This window comes from Rhinopithecus bieti, unplaced genomic scaffold, assembly GCF_001698545.2.
Source record: "Rhinopithecus bieti isolate Rb0 unplaced genomic scaffold, ASM169854v2 scaffold_1017, whole genome shotgun sequence".
In the NCBI taxonomy this organism is placed as follows: Eukaryota; Metazoa; Chordata; class Mammalia; order Primates; family Cercopithecidae; genus Rhinopithecus; species Rhinopithecus bieti.
In genome coordinates this window covers 2,404,018-2,420,581 of record NW_016803657.1, presented here as the reverse complement: position 1 = coordinate 2,420,581, position 16,564 = coordinate 2,404,018, and the positions used below count along the sequence as shown (strand labels likewise).

The window sequence follows — 16,564 nt, the reverse complement described above, 5'->3', positions numbered from 1 at the left end:
AGCACGGGCTGTGTGTCCTAAGGCTCTATGGCCGCTGAACAGACGCCTCCTTAGAGTTCTGCCGCGGATCTTGCCCCGCACTGAAGCCCACTGGGCCACACTGTCCATCCCATGAAAGTGGCCAATTCGCAGGCTCAAAGAGAACCACAGAAATGCTGGTCTCAGAGAGGCTGGGCCGAGGCCCCCATGTCACACACACAGCACCCATGTGGCCAGACAACTACATTCTGCAACAAAATCCAGACGTATTTAAGAAGCCAGGCTACAAAACAGGCCATGGAAAACCACACTTTGAAGGTTTCACATGAAAGCGTGTGCCCGGGCCAAGTGGAAGAGCTGCGTCCCACAGTCTTCAACGTGATGCTCCTTAAAATGCTGGTTCTCCACAGGCAAGAGTAACTCTTGGGTACTTTTAAAAACACGCCTCAGTGAATCACAGCTCAGGTGGTCGGTGCTGGTACCTGCTGAGCACCCGGGGGAGCAGGTGTGTGGCCTGGGCAGGGCCAGGCACGGCTCACCACCGGCTGGGACGGCTCACCTGACTGCGTGATGATGACACTGAACTGCAGGAGCTCTGGTGAGTGTGCGGTCCAGTCTAGGTGCGACGCAGTCACCCGCTCCAGGAGGGGACCCATGTGCTTGCGATAGAGGTCCTGGCAGCCACCGACACCCTCCGCTCTGGCCAGCAAGTCCATTGTCTCCTGTGCCTGGAGGTTACAAGTCAGAGGCTGAGACAATTCCAACACTCAGGGCTCAAGCCTGCCTGTCGGGACTCACCATCCCCCTCAGGCGTAAGAACTACCCGGGCCGGGCCTGCCGGGATAACCGGGAGGGAGGCTGCCACAGGGAGTCCCGCCCAGGGTGCAGGAGAGTGAGAGCCACGGGCGTAGGGTGAGACCCTGATCCCATTCACGCCAACGCCCAGCAAATCATGAAGCAGGCACTGTGCACACTGGGACACACGTAGCACAGGTGGTCCTGGGGCTCACACGGACCCTGGGCGTCCGCCTAGGCAGGCAGGGCTCCTCTGGGACGCACACAGCACAGGTGGTCTCTGGGCTTACATGGACGCTGGGCGTCCCCCCAGACAGGCAGGGCTCCTCTGAGGCGGTGAGGGGCAGAGACGGACGGGCAAGTGGCTTAAAGAGTTAAGCCCAGCAGACCAGACCTCCAGGTAAAACTGGGCAGAGAGAGATGATAACCTTGGCCGCCTTTTACTTTTAGCTGGCTGCTCTCCTTGGGGGCTTAGGAACAGAGGAAGGGCTGAGGCTCCCTGATGGCTACTGCCTCAGGCCTGGAGTCTGAATCTGGGGCTGCCTGGCTTCCTCCCCCATGGCCAGCAGGCAAAGACTTTGCTTTCGCTGGTATCTAAGGCCCTATCAATGACAGCATCTGCTGAGACACATGCCCCTTGGAAAGCTTGTTTTTAAAGAGGCCCCAAGAAGGGAGGCGAGAGCAGCAGCCTCCTCCACACCAGGTTCCCTGTGGTACGTTCAGGCCGTGAATCTCCCAGATCAGAGAGAACCTGCTGACAGGGGCTGTCCACAGAGACAGAACAGGAGGAAGAACTAAGTCTCGGCTTCCAGAGAGGCAGACAGGCACTGGGGCCTCCAGGGGCCCGAAGAGCCCACAAGGAGGTTGGAGTTAAAAGACTTTTGTGCATAATGGCCGGTCACGGTGGCTCATGCCTATGATCCCAACCCTTTGGGAGGCTGAAACAGGTGGATCACCTGCGGTCAGGAGCTTGAGACCAACCTGGCCAACACGGCAAAACCCTGTCTCTACTAAAAATACAAAAATTAGCTGGGTGTGGTGGTGAGCACCTGTAATCCGAGCTACTCAGTTGGCTGAGGCAGGAGAGTGCCTTGAACCCAGGAGGTGGAAGTTGCAGTGAGCCGAGATCGTGCCACTGCACTCCAGCCTGGGCGACAGAGACTCCACTGAACAAAAAGATGATTTTTGGGCATAAACAGGGAGCCCGTGGGCGAGAACTACTTTCTGAACGTTGCGCTGCAATCAGAGTGGGAAATCGTGGTACCTTCTCTCTAGACTCACAGTCACACGTGCACTATTTTTTTTTTTTTGAGACAGAGTCTCACTCTGTTGCCCAGCCCAGGCTCACTGCAACCTCTGCTTCCCCAGTTGAAGTGATTCTCCTGCCTTAGCCTCCTGAGTAGCTGGGATTACAGGCGCTGGCCACCACGCCCGGCTAATTTTTTGTATTTTCAGTAGAGATGGGGTTTCACCATGTTGGCCAGGATGGTCTCGAACTCCTGACCTCAGATGACCCACCCGCCTCGGTCTCCCGATGTGCTGGGATGCGCCTGGCGACACCTGCTCTATTAAACCCCACTCAGGTGCACAGGTTTAAAGGTGATATCTTATTTCTTGTTTGCTTCTTTGCTGTGGACCCTAAAATTAAATAGCGGTCTCTGCTCCCTGATGCCGGAATAGACTGGCAGCCGGAGGGCTGCCCTGAAGGCCGTTACCTGGGGACTCACCCGCAAGGTTCTCAATCCCTGGTCTTTGCTGGTCAGACAGGTCTCTTGAGGCCTGGGGCTCACGCGCAGAGGGGATGTGTGGGAAACAGTTCCCCTCACTGAGAGATGCCTTCCAGCTGTGAGCTCCACTAGGCCAAGCAGCAGCCACCACTGTCAGCCTTACCTTGTCTCTCAGGCCGGTGGCACCTGCGAGGGCCACTATTGTCAGCAGCACGTCCATGAGCTGCAGGCTGGCCACACCGCAGTCCTCACGACACACGGACACCAGAGACTGCACACACAGCAGCAGGCGCTCCAGGTAGAGGTCCTGGAAGAGACCGGCAGCACCGTTAGGGCTTGGTACAGTTAGGCTGTGTCCTCACCCGAATCCCATCTTGAACTGCAGCTCCCATAATCTCCACTGCAGCTCCCATAATCCCCACGTGCTCTGGGAGGGACCCTGTGGGAGGGAATCGAATCATGGGGGTGGGTTTTTCCGTGCTGTTCTCACGACAGTCTCACAAGATCTGATGGTTTTATGAAGGGCAGTTCCCTGCACACACTTCCTTGCTGCCACCATGGAAGACGTGACTTTGCTCCTCCTTCGCCTGCCGCCGTGATTGTGAGGCCTCCCCAGCCATGTGGAACTCTGAGTCCATGAAACCTCTTTTCGTTAGAAACTACCTAGTCTCTGGTAGGTCTTTATTAGCAGCATGAGAATGGACTAATACACGGCTCCTGCCCCGGCCCCAGCCCCAGGGCTGACAGAACCCGCCCAGGGCTCCTAGTCTATGGCTCACAAGGGGCAGCGGGCATGGGAGAGCCCTCGCAGGGACAGCCCCCAAGCGCTGGCACATCAACCACGAAGGGCGTGCTTGACGACGGGAAAACTGAACACAGACTGGGAGCTAAGGAATCTGTGCTTATTTTGTGAAATGGGAACAGGCACTTCAGCTATGTGGTTAAGAAGCCGCGTTAGGGATGCACACCACGGTACCTGTGAGAGAAATGACGGCGTGTTGCATTATCTGCTTTTTAACACGCCTGAGTTCTCCCCACCCTCCAAAGTGGCCCCAGGCAGGCAGAACATGAATGCAAAGGGCTGGCCAGCACGGAAGCCAGCGGATCTTCGCTCTGCTGCCTGCCCCTCTTCCGTGCATTTTTGGATATTTCTATAACATCAAGTTTTCACAAAGACAAAATTCTATGGTTTAAAGTGTTTCCTGATTGATGGGGAGGTGGAGTCTCAGCTCTGCACCTAAGGCTGCGCCAGTTGAATGGCTTCCCCTCCCGGCCCCAGCCTCATCCACTGTGAATCAGCCAGGATCTGAAGCCCGCAACACAGCAGCCGTGTGCTGGACCCAAGGATTCCTATGGGCTTTGTGTATGCTTACTTCTTTCTAAACAAATTTTAGCTTATTTTTCAGAGACAGGGTCTTGCTCTGTTGCCCAGGCTGGAGTACAGTGGTGCAGCTGTGGCTCACTGCAGCCTCAAACTCCTAGGCTTAAGTGATCCTCCTGCCGTGGCCTCCCAAAGTGCTGGGATTACAGATAAGAACCACCATGCCTGGCCTGTATTTACTTCTTATAATATCCCTCTAATGTCTATCTGATGTATGTTTCATGAAGTACACAGTGAGGACAGTGGTTACGTATGTAATTTAAACGTGATTTATCAACAGTGTACATATATCGGAGGCCTATGTTTAAACTGCTTCTTACTAATAGGGGTGTGAACTCAAAAAAGTTTGGCAATTATTTGGCTAGACAATAGGTTGGCTCTAAATTTCCTAATCAGTTCTAAAACTCTAAGCCTCATTCCCCAGTGATGTAAATCACGAAATGCCAAACAAAACACTCCCGCTATACCACAGCAGCATTCCGTCCTTGCACCCCGGCCCCGCTCTGACCCACAGAAGACACGGAGCTGCGTGGCCCCGTCTACTTCAGAGCTGGTGGAGCTGCGTGGCCCCGTCGTGGCCCCAACTCCCACAGAAGCCACGGATTTCTGTTTTTATTCCATTCCTGACTTTTCCTGCAGCCGTTTCTCCGAGGCCTGCACTGACTGGCTGACTTCTGAGGACACTATCTGGCTACTTTCTGGAATGACCTGTCATGTACATTTCAGGAGCTATCATCTTTTCGGTTAAAAAGGGAAGGTGCATTTAGAAGACACGGCCCCTCCTGGCTGACCGTGCCTCCGAGCATGGGAACAAACGGGGAACCAGGCATCCTTTGCAGCAAGCGCCACCCTCCTGCCACAAATGCGGCACTGTCTCTGAGGAACTGACAAGACTTCACATTTATAGATTTCTCTATATTTGACCAGATGATTTTCAGTGTCTGCCTACATACACACACACACACACACACACAGAATGAAAAAGAAAAAAGATACAGCAAGAAATAATTCTCAGTATTTCTTGAAATAGTGAGTATTTCAAACATTGTTTTCTGAAACAATGTTATTTAAGATTGGAAAGTTTTTAATTCAGAAAAGCACAAGAGACTTCTGTTTCGACAATGGCAAGGGCATCCCAGAACTGCTGGCTTCCCTGCGTGAGAAGCGAATTGGTGAGTTACCCATTTCCTCACTCTAGGCGCCTACCTGTCCTAAACTCCTTCCCAGGAGACTCCAGTTCCCCTCTGTTGAGCTCCAGGGGCCCTGCTGGGCCCAAGACACCTGGAAGTACCTACTGCTAAAACCATTTCCTGTGAACCCCAGGGTAGGGGGTTGAAGCCAGGCTCAGTTTAGAATACATCTTCACGGACTTCTGTTTGAACATGGCCTTTTAAAACAATTTCAGTTTGTTCTTGAAAGACATTTTTAACCTGTTCTCAAAGCTACTGGAGAATAATTGCGGGAAACATAATCGACTTCCTGAATGACACAAACAAAACCCGGCCGGCCATGGGAAGAGCACAGAGCCATGGGCCTGACTCTGACGGAGACCTAAGTGCATTCACCCTTTCTTGCCAAAAATTTAAGTCTGCTAAGGAGTAAAATGGGGCCAGCCGCGGTGGCTCACGCCTGTAATCCCAGCACTTTGGAGGCTGAGGTGGGCAGATCACCTGGAGTCAGGAGTTCGAGACGAGCCTGGCCAACACGGTGAAACCCCATCTCTAATAAAAACACAAAAATTAGCCGGGCGTGGTGGTGGGCACCTGTAATCCCAGCTACTTGGGAGGCTGAGGCAGGAGAATTGCTTGAACCTGGAAGGAGGAGATTGCAGTGAGCTGAGATTGCACCACTGCACTCCAGCCTGGGCGACAGAGAAAGACTCTGTCCCAAAAATAAATAAAATAAACAAATTATCTCAGCGTGGTGGTGCACAACCGTAGTCCCAGTGGCTCAGGAGGCTGAGGTGGGAGGATCGCTCTGAAACAAAAAAATAAAAATAAGGAAGGAGTGAAATGTACATCTTGGGTTTTCACTGTGACTGGCTCCTTGGCCAAAGGGCCGACACACGTTCGCAGCCTGGAAGGTTGGGACTGGCTCCCCAGGGGTCCTGTGTGACTGGACTTTGTCAGAAAGAGGTCTCTGTTTAAAAGATCATGAGTAAATTTTTCCTCGATAAAACTGGAAGATGGGGAGCCAAACACACAACTGTGGGACGACACAATTCCGTTTTCCTGTAACCAACATGGAGACGTGAAAACTTCACTTTCTCTGCTATAAAGTTTGTGAGATACAGATTTAGGCACCTGTGCACATTTTCAAGCTATGACCTTCTAGGGAAAAATGCTTCTGGCTTGCAAATCTATATACAGAAATCAAAGCCATCCTCATAACCCCTCGTGAGTAAAGCGCAGAACTGACATAGATCGAATGATGTGTTAAAAACAGGTTTTGGGAAAAGCTGGAACGTGGCTGAAACACCATGAGTACATGGTCCGGCTCCCTCCCCCGCTCCCTTCCTGACCCCAGCTCTGTTTCCTTCCCTCTGTGTATTCCAGGAACTGCTTACAGGTTTCTTAAAACAGTTCACAAAAATGACTGTTAATAGCCCCACCTCTCGTTCTGAGGACAGAGAGGGAGCCTAACACAGGACGGGCCGGGCTGAGAGCAGAGGGCAAGTCCCCGTGCCCCAGGCCAGCTTTGGGGCCATAGAAGCTGCCAGAAATGATCAAGCCGGAGCAAGTGCTGGCCTCCAGGGGCGAGCTGAGGTCTGCCCTGCATGGGACGGCTACCCGGTGGGGGCCGCCCTGTGTCCTAGAAAGATCTGGGGTGCTGGGTCCGACACACACAGACAGGGACGACTCGCCACCAAACCAAAGCAAAATCATCACTTCTTCTTCCATAGAAAACAATTATGGATTATTCCAAACAATTAAGTCCAACTACCCAGGCTGTTCCAGCTTCTGAGCTCAAGGATTTGCTGCTCAATTTAAAATTAAACAAATGTCTCTGGCAAATCCTCAGCTGGGCTGTGTGAAGCACAGATCGGAACACCAGGCAGGGCTGATGGGGAACAGGCTGCTGGTGCCCCCGAGGACGCGCGATCTGTGCAGGTACCGTGGGGACTGGGTGGGATGGAGGACATGCGACCATGCTGCTCAGGGGTGGGACGATGCGGACCCCGCATCTACCCCCAGCAGCATGGGCCAGCGGTCCCCACCGTGGACACCTCCTGAGTCATCGAACACGTGAACCGTGGCCAGAACCATGGCCAGTGTGGCCAAGAAATGTGCAGCAACCAATGTAAATGTGAGCAGCCGCCTGGGGCTGGAGCTGGGGCTAGGGCTGGAGCTCTGCACAGTGCAGGAGGAGGCCCTGGAATGAGGGGTGCCAGCGAGGGTACCCCGGCTACCGTAGGTGTTTCTGATGGCCCGGCCTGGCGGCACGGGGCGGACCCACAGACACGTCACTGGGTGTTTCCGACAGCCCGGACTGGCAGCATGGGGCAGACCCACAAACATGTCATTACGATGGCAGACGGCCGGGCAGGGGAGGCTCCTCTTCTCCACTCCCCACTTTCCCAAGCGCTCTTACGTTTTCAGACGCCTGGCAGATGTGGGCCTGTGCCAGCTCCGTGGCTATGGCTGCCAGGTGCGGCTGGAGGGCTTCTCGGGGGCAACCCCGCATGGCGGAGGCCAGCACCAGGAGGCCGGAGGCGGAGGGCGCCTTCTTCAGTGTCGATAAGATCAACCTCAGAAACACCTCGGGGCTGACAAACGTCCCGACGAGCTCTGCGGATCTCGTACACTGCGAGAAACAAACAGGAGAGAACTCAGAGCCAAACCCGAGGGTCTCACCGGGCTCCCGCTCTCGGCGCTGTGGTCCCCAGACAGCCCCGTGTTAGGCCGAGTGAGTCCTTGGCACCTGCTCAGAGCCCTCAGGAAAGGTACAAGGGTCCTTGTGTGATCTCAGAACGTCCCCAAGGCCAGGCTCACAGCCAGTGAGCTGGACACGGCCCACCAGGCAGCGAAGTCCAGCTCAAAGGAAGGCTGTGTCTGAGCTGCGGGGTTCACCGCACGCCCCTCATCGGACGCCAGGGACCCAACCTTCCCATCCCTAAGTGGATCACACACACCAGCCCCTCTGCACCGAGGGACTGTACAGTGGATCACACACACCAGCCCCTCTGCACTGTGGGACTCTACAGTGGATCACACACACCAGCCCCTCTGCACTGTGGGACTGTACAGTGGATCACACACACCAGCCCCTCTGCACCGTGGGACTGTACAGCGGATCACACACACCAGCCCCTCTGCACTGTGGGACTCACAGCAGATCACACACACCAGCCCCACTGCACCGTGGGACTCACACTGGATCACACACCAGCCGCTCTGCACCGAGGGACTCACAGCGGATCACACACACGTCTCTGTCCTGTCTCAGCCTCACCCCCTGGGGACTGTACAGCGGATCACACACGTCTCTGTCCTGTCTCAGCCTCGCCCCCTGTGTCTCTTGCTCTCCCATAGATTCCACAGAGGACTACAGACAATTTTAAATTCATGGTAGTTTTTGAAAAATAGAAACATGACATGTAAATAACATGGAAACTGGAACATTTACTTTAAATCAGTCATAATGATTTAGATTTTTTTGTTTTATCTGAGACAGTCTCACTCCGTCGCCCAGGCTGGAGAGGAGTGGCGCTATCATAGCTCACTGCAGCTTTGACCTCCCGGGCTCAGGTGATCCTCCCACCTCAGCCTCCCGGTAGCTGGAGCCACAGGTGCACGCCACGACGCCCAGCTAGTAACAGTGACCTGGACCACTAAAAGTAAAAGCTACTGGCAAGGCCTCCTTGCAATGGAATTTAAGGTTCAAGATGAGGATATTTTGAACTGAAACCTCAAGTCAAAGCTTTAGTTGTTCTCCTGAGCACTAGGAAGTGTCCTTGTGGGGCGGGTGTGAAGTCCTCACGGTGGTGACGGTCAGCACGGCCCGGCCTAGTGAGCAGGAGTGGCCCGAGCATGGGACTCCCTTGTGCGTACCCACTGTTGCCGAGGCAATAACCACCGCTGAGTGCAGACAGGCAGTGAGAAAAAGGATGGCACCACGGATGCCACTCACAGGACACCTGAGGCTGTGCCCTCCCCCCCGCCGGGGGCCCCCACAGCCCCTGTGAGGCCTGGAAGGCCTCTGAGGACAGCCCGGATGTCAATCCTGAACTCTGGGCATCTCGGTCCTGAGTCAGCAGCCTGGTCCCTGTCTGGCGCACGACATGTTTACACAACACGCACCCGGCACTGCGCCCCAGAGTGTGCTTGAAGACCAGCATGGAGGGTTCACCCTAAACATGCCGTTACCAACAGGTACAGAAAACAGACCGGTGGTTCCCAGGGGCCGGGCGTGGGGAGGGGCTGCGGCCTGGGGGTGAGGGGTACGCTGTCTCGGCTGTCCCAACTGTGTCTGTCACAGCCTCAGGCCCTGCACACCAGGGAGGTAGGATCTTAAGCTCAAGTTAGAGTTCCGCGGCCACTCACGCTGTGGACCACGGCTGCTTCCTCGTCGGTGCAGGCCTGGAACAGGGTCCGGAGGATGATCTCCAGGTGCTGCGTGGCGTGGTCCTCGGCGTGCAGCAGCAGCACTGGCAGCAGCTGTGCCGACTTCACTCGGGTGCCCACCACCCAGTCTGTGATGTCGTGGCACAGGGCAGGGAGGATCTTGGAGAGGTTCCTGAAGACAAGCTCCCGGCAGCCCAGCACAGGGCGATGCTCTGGAACGAAAAAGAGAAAGAACAAGAAATGCACAAGCAAAACCTCAACAACTGAAGTTACCGCACATCGCATTTAAGGGACACCTGTGAGTTTCAAACTCACCATTTTAAAACAAGTCTCGGGGTGGACGCAAAGCTACCAAATGCCCCTTTCATTCAGAACATTCACAAAGGCGGTGCACGGTTGCAGTCCTAGCACTGTGGAGGCCAAGGCAGGTGGATCACTAGAGCCCAGGAATTCAAGACCAGCCTGGCCAACATGGCAAAGACCCCACCTCTATAAAAAGCAGAAGATGGGCCAGGCGCGGTGGCTCATGCCTGTAATCCCAGCACTTTGGGAGGCCGAGGTGGGCGGATCACGAGGTCAGGAGATCGAGATCATCCTGGCTAACACTGTGAAACCCTGTCTCTAGTAAAAATACAAAAAAAAAAAAAAAAAAAAAAATTAGGCAGGTGTGGTGGTGGGCGCCTGTAGTCCCAGCTACTCGGGAGGCTGAGGCAGGAGAATGGCATGAACCTGGGAGGCGGAGCTTGCAGTGAGCCGAGATGGCGCCACTGCACTCCAGCCTGGGCGACAGAACGAGACTCCGTCTAAAAAAAAAAAAAACAGGAAGATGAGCCAGGTGCCGTGGTGCACGCCTGTGATCCCAGCTACTCAGGAGGCTGAGGTGGGAGGACTGTGCCCCAGCACTCAGCCTGGGTGACAGAGACAGACCCTATGCCAAGAAACAAAACATTTAGAGCCATACAGAGATGCAAGCAACACACTCGCCACACGTGAGTGTGTCTGATCAGAGAGATGCCTGCGAAGCCATCACCATGGTGGGGGTGATGGCCACGTCCTTCACCCGGCTTCCTCTGCTCCTCTGCAGTGCGGCCCCCATGGCGCCCTGGCACCGCCGGATCTGCTTTCTGTCCCGTGACCGGGCTGCACCTTCTAGAGCTTGACACAAGTGGAAGCCTGTCATTCACTCTCTTTCTTCTCTGCTTCTTTCGCTCTGCGTGGTTTTCTAAGGTCTGCCCGTGCCCGCTCCTTTCTGAAGCTGGGAAGTGGCCTGTTCTGGGGAGATGCCAGTTTGCTGCCCGCTCTTCTGCAGAGGAGCACTCGAATGGTGTCCAGGGCAAGTCTGTGTGGCTTGTGCTTTCACTGTGCCAGGGCAAATACCAGCTGTGGAAGGGCTGGGTCACAGGGAAGGTGCATGCGTTTAACTGTTTTAGAAACTATTTTCTAAAGTGTTTGAGCCAGTCCACACTCCTTCCCATTCTCAGCAGCACGCGGTACGCTCAGTCTTGAATTGAGACCCGGCTGAGAGGCACAGCGGCGTTTCCGTGTGGTTTTCCTCTGCATTCTGTGACGACTGACCACACTGAGCATCTTCTTCAAGGGCTTGTTTGCCGCCTGTGTTATCTTCCCTGGCGAAGGGTCTTTCCAAATTGTTTTCTGCCCATTAAAAAAACTGGATTGTTTTCCTGCTGAGTTTCAAGAGCTCTTTCTATACTCTGGAGACAAATCCCTACACACATCTCCAAACATCTCAGTCTTTGGTTTGTCTTTTCGTTTTCTCAACGGGCCTTTGAAAGAGCAGAAGTGTTCATTTTGGTGAAGTCCACACATTGCTTTACCCTGTTACAGAGCGTGCTTTTGAGGACGCACCCAGGGAAGTGTGGCCCAGCCTGTGGTCACTAAGGCTTCATCCTAGCTCTGTGGTCTTTTGAGGACGCACCCAGGGAAGCGTGGCCTGGCCCACGGTCATGAAAGCTTCGTTGTCACTCTGCAGTCTTCTGAGGATGTATCAGGGAAGCGTGGCCCGGCCTGCGGTCATGAAGGCTTCGTCCTAGCTCTGCGGTTCTGGGCTTTACCTTCAGGCCCCTGATGTAACCGGGGTAAGTTTTTCACTCCCAGTTCACTTTCTGGCATATGAGTAAGCCTATCATTACAGCACCCTTATTAAAAGACTCCATTAAATGGTCTTTGAGCCTTCAAGTCAGTGGTCTGCATGTGGGCGCCTGTTTCTGGACTCTCGTTCCGCTCATTGGTCTGAAAGCCAACACCACACGGCCTCTGACTGTGGTTTTGTGAGTCCTGCACCCAGGCACTGCTGCCATTCAGCCTCGCTCCTCCCCAGTGTTTCGGCGGCTGTGGGTCCTTTGCACGCCCACAAGAATTTCACAATCAGTTCATCGATTTTTACGCAAAAGCCTTCAGGGATTGATGAAAAGACTTTGATCTTAAAAATTCAGGCCGGGTGCGGTGGCTCATGCCTGTAATCCCAGCACGTTGCGAGGCTGAGACGGGCGGGTCACCTGAGGTCAGGAGTTCAAGACCAGCCTGACCAACATGGTGAAACCCTGTCTCTACTAAAAATAGAAAAAATAAGCTGGGTGTGGTGGCAGATGCCTGTAATCCCAGCTACTCGGAGGCTGAGGCAGGTGAATCGCTTGAACCCAGGAGGCGGAGCTTGCAGTGAGCCAAGATCACGCCACTGCACTCCAGCCTGGGCGACAGAGCAAGACTCCATCTCGAAGAAAATAAAAAACAAAAAATAAAAAATAAATTCCGAGCAACTGTAAATATAGAAATAAAACCATGACATGTCAGGATTTAAAGGGTCTTTTTCAATTTTTAGAGAAAGCGTCTTGCTCTGTCACCCAGGCTGCAGTGCAGTGGCACCATCTCAGCTCACAGAAACGTTCGCCTCCTGAGTTCGAGCAATTCTCCATTCTCATGTCTCAGCCTCCTGAGTAGCTGGTACTACAGGTGCATGCCACCACATCTGGCTAAGTTTTGTATTTTTAGTAGAGATGGGGTTTCACCATGTTGGCCAGCCTGGTCTTGAACTCCTGACCTCAATATTACAGGCATGCACCACCAAGCCTGGCTGCACCTTTCTTCCTGATGATGATCCACTCTGGAAAGTTTGCAAAATGAGGGATGTGTGACCAAGAACAGCCAGGGAGGGGTCCGCTGACAGCTGAACAGAGCTTTGTGGACACCTGGGCCTGTGCGTATTTCCAAAGAAACACTGGCCGGTGCTGGGCAGGGATACCCATGGCCTGGACACAGGCCGGGACTGGTTTGAGGCCTGTTCGGAACTGGGTCCCACAGCAGAAGGTAAGCGGATGGTGAAGGAGCGTGACCGCCTGAGCTCTACCTCCTGTCAGATCAGTGGCGGCATGAGGTTCTCAGGGGAGGGCAAACCCTCCTGTGAACTGTGCGTGCGAGGGATCTGGGTTACACGCTCCTTATGAGAACCAAACGCCTCATGATCTGAGGGAGAACAATTTTATCCTGAAACCACCCTGCTCCCCGCCCCACCCATGGAAAAACTGTCTTCCACAAAACAGGTCCCTGGTGAAAAGGCAGGGGACCGCTGGTTCTGGGTACGATCAAGTGCTGCTGAACAGTGGGGTGTGTTCTGGGAAACACGTCGCTGGGTGATTTGGTCGCCATGTGAATGTCCTACAGTGACATACACAAGCCTGGATGGTGCAGCCTCCTACACACCCGGGCTGGGTGACGCCTGGGCTGTGCGATGTCTGTGAGGCTCCCAGGCTACGAACCTGTGCAGCAAGGTGACTGCAGTCTACACACAGAAACTGCAGCAGACGGTAACCATTTGTTTCCGAACACAGAGAAGGTACAAGAGAAACACGATGTTACCACCTGAGGGCACCAGCCTCCTCCCTGCGGTCAGTCACGGACTCAAACGCCGTTATGCAGCACATGGCCTTATATGGTTCTGAAGACTGTTTTTCTATACTTAATATTATAGCAGACACAGGCTGGGCACCGTGACTCATGCCTGTAATCCCAGCACTTTGGGAGGCCGAGGCGTGTGGATCACCTGAGGTCAGGAGTTGGAGACCAGCCTGACCAATATGATGAAACCCCGTCTCTACTAAAAATACAAAAATTATCTGGGTGTGGTGGTGGGCGCCTGTAATCCCAGCTACTCGGGAAGCTGAGGCAGGATAGTTGCTTGAACCTGGGAGGCGGGGGCTGCAGTGAGCTGGGATCACGCCACTGCACTCCAGCCTGGGTGACAGAGCAAGTCTGCCTCAAAAAAAGAAAACAAGTTCCTTCTTCTGCAACACCCCCGGCTATCTCAGAGCTGGCCAGCGCTCCACGTGTGGGTCCTTGCTGGCTTCAGACGATGCTAACCAGCTTTTCCAGCCCCTTTGCACAACGTAACGTTTCTGACAATTTCCATTCAAGCTTCCATCTTTCCAAACACACAGATGAAACACACAAGTAAAGCAGAATAGGTGCGAGCTCCGAGGCGGAACAGGAGAACGGAGGGAGGAGAAGGCCGTCACATGGCAGTGTTCATCCACAGGGAACCCTGCTCACTTCTAAGTCAGGCTTTAAGAAGAGCCAAGTCTGTCCTCCTGTGTAAAAAGCTCTGGCCGGCCACTCACCAGCACCATGAGGCGCTTTCCTTTACACTCAGGCATTGCCAAGGAAAACAATCTTAACAGAGGGATAGTCTCAAAGCAGAAAGGACTCTGGAGCGTTGTCACTGAGCCATCTGCGGCTGGTGGCTGGCAGTGCGATCGTCAGACACGCCAGGCGTGAACGTGTGCTTCCGCGTGAGAAGGGCACAGTGTTTGGGGAAGTGACTGACTTGAGGACGGTATAAGTGATGCCCTCACAACCCTCCCAGCACGAAGCTTGGTTGTGAAGGTGGAGGTTTCAGTGCTGTTAACGAAAACTTGTGCTGTGTCTGCAAAGCTAACGACAAACTATATGGTACGAATTACATTTCTATGTGATGTGCACCTTATTTTCCTAGGAAACAGGAAAACTGCGTTCTGATTACACTTTAGATCCAGGCCCATGTGAACTCTTTATTGATAGGTCATGACCTCTGAGCACCGCTTGCATTAGCCGTGATCTGAAAATATTACCAAACTTTGCCTGTTCACGCTCTTGGCGACTCAACCACAGGGTCGGACCGTCCGTTCTTGCAGGTAAGACAGGCCACGCAGCCACTCATTGGCTCCCTGGGTGCCCACAGAGCCACCGAGCCTGGCTCACTACCTCTGGGGGCTGGGGATGGCAGCAGAGGGACAGGCCCCTGGAGCGAGCGGTGAGGTGAGCACAGGGTCTGGGTCCACCGAGGACAAGGAGCACCTCCACCGAGGTAGGGGGCAGCTGCCGGAGCTCTGAGGGGAGCGGGAGCCAGAGCTGAGGCCCCACTGCGGAGCGTGAAACAGTCTGATGCGGGACCTGCATCCAGGGCACGGCAGGGGTCCTCAAACTCCACACTCAGAAACAGACAACTCGATTTAATAGATGACAGATGTGAACGGCCACCAAAGAAGATGCATGGGTGCGCAGAAGCACAACACAGCACAGGAAAAGATCCCAATGTCCTCTCATTAGGGAATCGCAAACTAAAACACCCCAGGCCACCACTGCATACCAACCGACACGCTACAAACAGCAAACCCCACTTCATAAGCTGGCCTGACCACGGCACCTGGAAAGCTCGTCCAGTGCCCGTGGGGATGCGACGTGGCGCGAAGGGTGTGGAAAACAGCGTGTGGTGAGTTTCTAACAAAGTAAGGACTGTACCTACGACCCAACAGTCCCACGCCTGAGTGTTTATCCAATAAAACACTCTCACAAAAACCAGGCTGCAAATGTTTACATCAGCTTTACCTGTGATGGTGAAAGACTAGAAAGCACCCGAATGTGCCCTGCTGGTGACCAGATGGTCTGTCCCCGGGAGGGAACGTGACTCACACGAAGAAGGAAAGTGCTGCACACAGGTGCCACGCACGAGCCTCCAACGCGCCACGCAGAGAGGAAGGAGCAGACGCCAGCAGCCATGCTCCCACGACCTCATGCTCGTGACATCCTGGAAGGGACGCACAGGACGCAGCCCACAGCAGCAGTGCCAGGGCCCAAGGTTCTGGGAGGTGGAGATGTCCACATGCGGGCGACAGAGGTGGTGCTGCTCAAAACTCACAGAGCTGCAGCCCTGAAGGGTGAACGCAGTATGGTCCTGTGGGAGGGGACGTCACAGACCCCGGGCATGGCAGGCGGGGGCAGCAGGATGGTAAGGAGGACGTCACAGACCCTGGGCAGGGTGGGCGGGGGCAGCAGAATGGTAAGCAGGGCATCACAGACCCTGGGCAGGGCGGGCAGGGGGCAGTTGGATGGTAAGGAGGACGTCACAGACCCTGGGCACGACGGGTGGGGGCAGCAGGATGGTAAGGAGGGCATCACAGACCCTGGGCACGACGGGCGGGGGCAGCAGGATGGTGAGCAGGGCATCACAGACCCTGGGCATGGTAGGCGGGGGGCGGCAGGGTGGTAGGGAGGGCATTTACAAGGCCAGTGCAAACTTCTGAGGAAGAGACTCCGATAATCTTCTGATCTGACATTTAAAATACTGTAGAAAAAAATCTGAGAAATCGTATTTAAAATTCAAATCTACAGACTGAAGCAAAGTAATTTGAGGGGAAAATGCCAAAACTCTAACAAAATGTAGTGCTTATGCCACTGACTCTGATTGTAGTTCAATTCTAAATTTACTCTGCTCTACTCGAAACAAAAATTCTGTGCCTAACGACACTCTCCACGCCTCGGCATGGGTAACTGTGTTTTTGCAATTATCAGTCAGGAACAGTCCCAAGTCCTTGAACCAATTCTAAATCAGGCAGCCTCGAAAGAGCCTGTGTTTCCACCACAGGGAGGAAGCCCCTTCCGGGAATCTACTAGCAGGGCCAGCCAGTTGGCGAGGGCAGGGCGGGATGTGTGTGTATGTACATGTTACATGTGTATATGTATGTGCATGTGTGTGCGTGGATATGCATGTACGTGTGCACAGATGTGTATGTGTACACGTGTGCGAGGCTATGCACACGTGTGCACAGACGTATGTGTATACACGTGTG

The 16,564-nt window shown here is 54.1% G+C and overlaps 1 protein-coding gene across 1 annotated transcript in view; it reads right to left on the bottom strand.

Annotated features, from left to right (window-relative positions):
• Positions 1 to 16,564, bottom strand: part of DNAAF5 (dynein axonemal assembly factor 5) — a 58,089-nt gene that overhangs the window by 19,521 nt on the left and 22,004 nt on the right. Inside the window, 4 exon segments of the mRNA XM_017894070.1 lie at positions 539 to 707; positions 2,665 to 2,808; positions 7,474 to 7,686; positions 9,426 to 9,658. Of these exon segments, the coding sequence (XP_017749559.1) occupies positions 539 to 707; positions 2,665 to 2,808; positions 7,474 to 7,686; positions 9,426 to 9,658 (759 nt within the window).